Source organism: Echinops telfairi, unplaced genomic scaffold (assembly GCF_000313985.2).
Source record: "Echinops telfairi isolate 266 unplaced genomic scaffold, ASM31398v2 ScPeMD7_5592;HRSCAF=6446, whole genome shotgun sequence".
NCBI classification, from domain to species: domain Eukaryota; kingdom Metazoa; phylum Chordata; class Mammalia; order Afrosoricida; family Tenrecidae; genus Echinops; species Echinops telfairi.
This window is the reverse complement of record NW_022109491.1, coordinates 18,877,920-18,882,045: the sequence shown is the minus strand read 5'-3', so window position 1 is coordinate 18,882,045 and position 4,126 is coordinate 18,877,920. Positions and strand designations below refer to the sequence as shown.

The window sequence follows — 4,126 nt, the reverse complement described above, 5'->3', positions numbered from 1 at the left end:
TGAGCTAACTTCCCCACGGTGTTGACTTACATGAAACTTACTTCTAATTGCATCAGGGCTGTGACGCGAGTCAGGTTTTGTGCTCCACTAACCTTCCCACCACTGCTTGGGTGCTCACAGCAAGATCCTGCCATGGAGTTGATTACATTATGTTAGATCACATCTTGGAGGAGGTCTCAGCTGGCAAACCACTGGGAATCCTGGCCCAGTTGACGCAGAACATAACTACCACACTCCCTGACGTGTAACCAACTATGCCACCAGGACTTATACACGCGTGTGTACACATGTGTACGTACATATGTGTTTTAAAGTTTTCACTATGCTTTTAAAAGGCAGCAGAAATAGTATCAACTATAATTTTGTCTGTATGCCTGCATGTAAATTCTATTCTCTCCCTGCTTTCTCAAATTGTCCCCATGAAGACCGGGGTATGAACAGTCTTGATCACATGCAGACTACAGTGGAACGTGGATCGCTGGAGATGCAGTTAGGTTAAAATGTCGCACCCCATCATTTGATCTTCCTTATGATCCACTTAAACTTGTTCTAGTTTTTAATATTTTCTTTCTTTTTCATTGAGGTTTTTATCTGTTTTACTTTGTTATTCTTGCTACGAATTTTTTTCTGTTGTTGCTGTTTGTTTGCTTTTAAACGTTTTTCTGCGTGTGAAATCCAGGAGAAGTGCCTCTACAGAGACAGTCACTGAATGCGTGGTTCTTTGTGGGGGGTTTGCAGGGGTGGTTGGGGGGAAATGGGGAGCTAATAGCGTTGAGTACAAGAATGAAGAAAATGTTCTAAAACTGGCTGTGGTGATGATTGTACAATTCTTCTTGATGTGATTGAACTATCGAATTGTAAGATATGCAAATCATATGCCAATTAAACTGTTGGGAAAAAAAACCCCAAACTTTTCCCCAATGAACATGGATCAGTTTTTAAAAGCAGAGTAACACTGATAGCTTCCATTTGGGTGTTTAGTATTTAGGGGGTCCTCTGCTAAGTACTCATCACAGTAACCCAGGGAGAGTAGGCACTATTGTTGTCTCCACTTTACAGAAGAGAAAACTGAGGACTGGAGTGGCAATAAGGCTTATTCATGGTGCGACCGCAAGCGAGTGACAGAATCAAGATGTTAGGGTCTAAAATCCGAGCGTTCCTCTCTGCCACTACAGCCTCTATGGCCAAGGAAATGTTAGCAGTTCCACTGTCTCAAACACTTACGGTGGAAGAGATCAAAGAAGTCCAAGCCCTTTGCTCTGGAGTGGGTGCAGACTCTTAGCAAGAGACTAGAGCTGCCCTGGTCTCCACGGAAGCAGAGGGCCACGCCTTCCTCCCACGGAGCAGCTGGTGGACTGCGACCACTGACCTTTCAGTGAGCAGCCAGGTGCTTAGCCACTGCCCCACCTGGGATCATTTCAGAAATCACAAGCCGTGTGGAAACAGCACCCAGATGAAAACAGGGGCTACTTATTCAGAGCTGGTTGGAGCAAGGGAGTGAGCCACTGTCGCGAATGTCTGGCAGAGACTGGAAACACTTTATAGCAACTTTGAAAAAGGTGGGTGGGCTTTGGTATGGGGAAGCTGGAGGCAGCGAACAAGAAGTGGGTTCCAGTAAGTTCTCCATGACTGGTGAGGAAAGCAGGCATATTTGGCTTTCTCTCCTTTGTCCTAAACTGGAAGCAGGGGACAAATTAAAGAAGCTGTCAATTATTAATCCCGTCCTGGCGATTTGCAGCCCATTGTCCCGGGCCTGCCATTCAGCTCCCTGGACTGGCAGCTGCAGAGGGTGGTTTGACTGCCTGGGCTGGTTGCTGTTTTTATGAGTTTTGTAATAGGGTCTGATCATTATCTTTTTGACTATTCAGTCTCTCAGTAGCAAAAATATAATGAGCCCTGATGTACCTACCACCCAATTCAATGAAATCCCGAGATGGGGTTTCGGTAGGTGGTTTTTATTTATTTTTTAATCATTTTATTGGGGGCTCATACAATGCTTATCACAAGCCATCCACCCATCCATTGTGTCAAGCACATTTGAACATTTGTTGCCATCATCATTCTCAATGGGTAGGTGTTTGGAGGGAGGGGCTTAGGGAATGGAATGAGGCCCTTGGTTCCCAACCGCAGCCCCCACCCCCTGCTGCAGCTCTATGGGGAATCGCAGCCTTAAATCCCCGCCCCACTTCCTACCTTTCTTCTATATTTGGCTGACCTGTGTTTCTCCTACCGGCTCCTTTATAAGTCCTGGTTCTCTTCCAAGGGCCCAAAACATTAATGGCTCTGGAGGACGAGGCCATGGCCAGATGGGCAGCCCTGGTGGTGCTGGTTGCGATGCATGCAACCTCGGCAGCGACCACCAACCCCGGCTTCGTGGCCAGGATCACCCAGAAGGGCCTTGACTATGGTAATCGGACTCCTGCTGCCCTTCCTCTCCCACCCCTGAGATGCACGTTTTTTGGAAGTTACTATGTCCTGGTCCTTTAAATCCAGTGCAGGGTCTGCTCACAGCCCCACAAAGCAGGCCCTCTGAACCCCATGTTACATATGAAGAAACTGAGGCAAGGTCACTGCTGGGAAGAACCCATCGAGCTGGGAGGGGAGCATTGTCCTGTGCCCCCTCCCTCCCTCTACCCAGCCCCCAACATTTTGGCTCCTAGACCCTCTCTTCTTTTCAAAACCAGTCCTCAGCTGTGCCCTCTGCCCCTAGTGTGGACAGAGGCCAGGACCCAGGAGGAGGTTGTACAGGTAGGAAGAATGTCAGAGGGCTGTAGTAGGGGTCTTCCCAGTACAGTGCCCAGGCCAGGCTGTGCCCATTATCTAGTGGGTGATCCAGAGAGGCTCCCCAGACCACTCCCCCAAGCCCAGAGCGAAGAGAGTGGCATGAGATAGCCCCCGAAGCCCTGTGCTGACCTGAGTTGTGCTGTGTTGGAACTTTCTCTCTCTCTCTCTCTCTCACTCTCTCATTCTCATTTAGTCCTCACTACAGCCCTGGGGCACATCTACTTCTCAGGAAGCTGAGCTGAGGGCTCTGAGCTCAGCTGCCAGGTGTCCCAATGGTCAATTAAGCCAAGACCAAAGTAAAGTCTCGGCCAGGCCTTAACCCGCCCACTGCACTAGTATAAGCCAGAGAAGGCAACAGCTCCCCTCTTCCTGCATCCCCCAGATGCAGGGTAATAGCACTTGGAGTGCCTCAGCAAGGGTCAGGAGAATCCGAGCAGATATAACTACCCGTCTTACAGCTGAGGGAGCCCCCCCCCCCAAAAAAAAAAGTTCCTGGAGTTGTAGGACCCGGGGCAAAGGGGAGGTGAGAAAGATGGGGGCGTGGAGGAGAGCTGAGTCCGAGTGGACAGAAGTCTCTCCAAGGCCCGCTCTTCTCTCCGGATAAGGCAGCTTCCACAGAGGCACCGGAGTAGGATTCTACTCAAGGCCTGGCTACAGCAGGCCACTTGTCCCCTAGTAAAAGAGAGACATCCGGGAAAGAGTCACACAGATAAATGTATGATGACAGCTGTAGCAGGGGTCCTAAAAGAGAGGAATCCTGGTGGCAGAGTGGTTATGCCTTGGGCTGCTAACTGCAAGGTCAGCAGTTCAAAACCACCAGTCTGCTCCATGGGGGGCAGGGGATGATGCGTTCTACACCTAGAAAGAGTTGCATCCTCGGAAACCCACGGAGCCGGTTCTAGCCTGTCCAAGAGGGTCACGATGAGCCGGGGTCAGCAGAGAGTTTCGTTTTTAATTGCTTTAAAGGAGAGATCCCCGGTGTCCTGAGAACGATAAGCAGGGTGATTACTCTCGCGTTTTGGGTCAGGATGTCTCCACGGGAAGTGAGGATCAAGGGGACTGGGAGCTGACCCCGTGAAGCTGGGAGGGAAGGTGTCCTTGGCAGTGGGAATAACACCTGCAAACTTCCTGTGGAGAGGGGACCAAAAGCCAGGGGGCATGGCAGATCTCTGCAGGCACGACTCAGTGCCAAGTATGGAAGCGCCTTCAGTAAATACTTAGAGGATGCCTGATGAGATGTCTGAGCTGTGACATTTTAGACGAGAGGCTAGCAAGCAACCGCCCATGCGCCCAATCTGGCCTCTCACATATTTTGGTCTGACCTGTGAGCTAAAAAAAATAA

The 4,126-nt window shown here is 49.9% G+C and overlaps 1 protein-coding gene across 1 annotated transcript in view; it reads left to right on the top strand.

Annotated features, from left to right (window-relative positions):
* The first annotated feature begins 2,298 nt into the window (after positions 1-2,298).
* Positions 2,299-4,126, top strand: part of BPI (bactericidal permeability increasing protein) — a 38,110-nt gene continuing 36,282 nt past the window's right edge. Inside the window, exon 1 of the mRNA XM_030887069.2 lies at positions 2,299-2,453. Coding sequence (XP_030742929.2) covers positions 2,299-2,453 — 155 coding nt within the window. The remainder of the gene's footprint in view (positions 2,454-4,126) is intronic.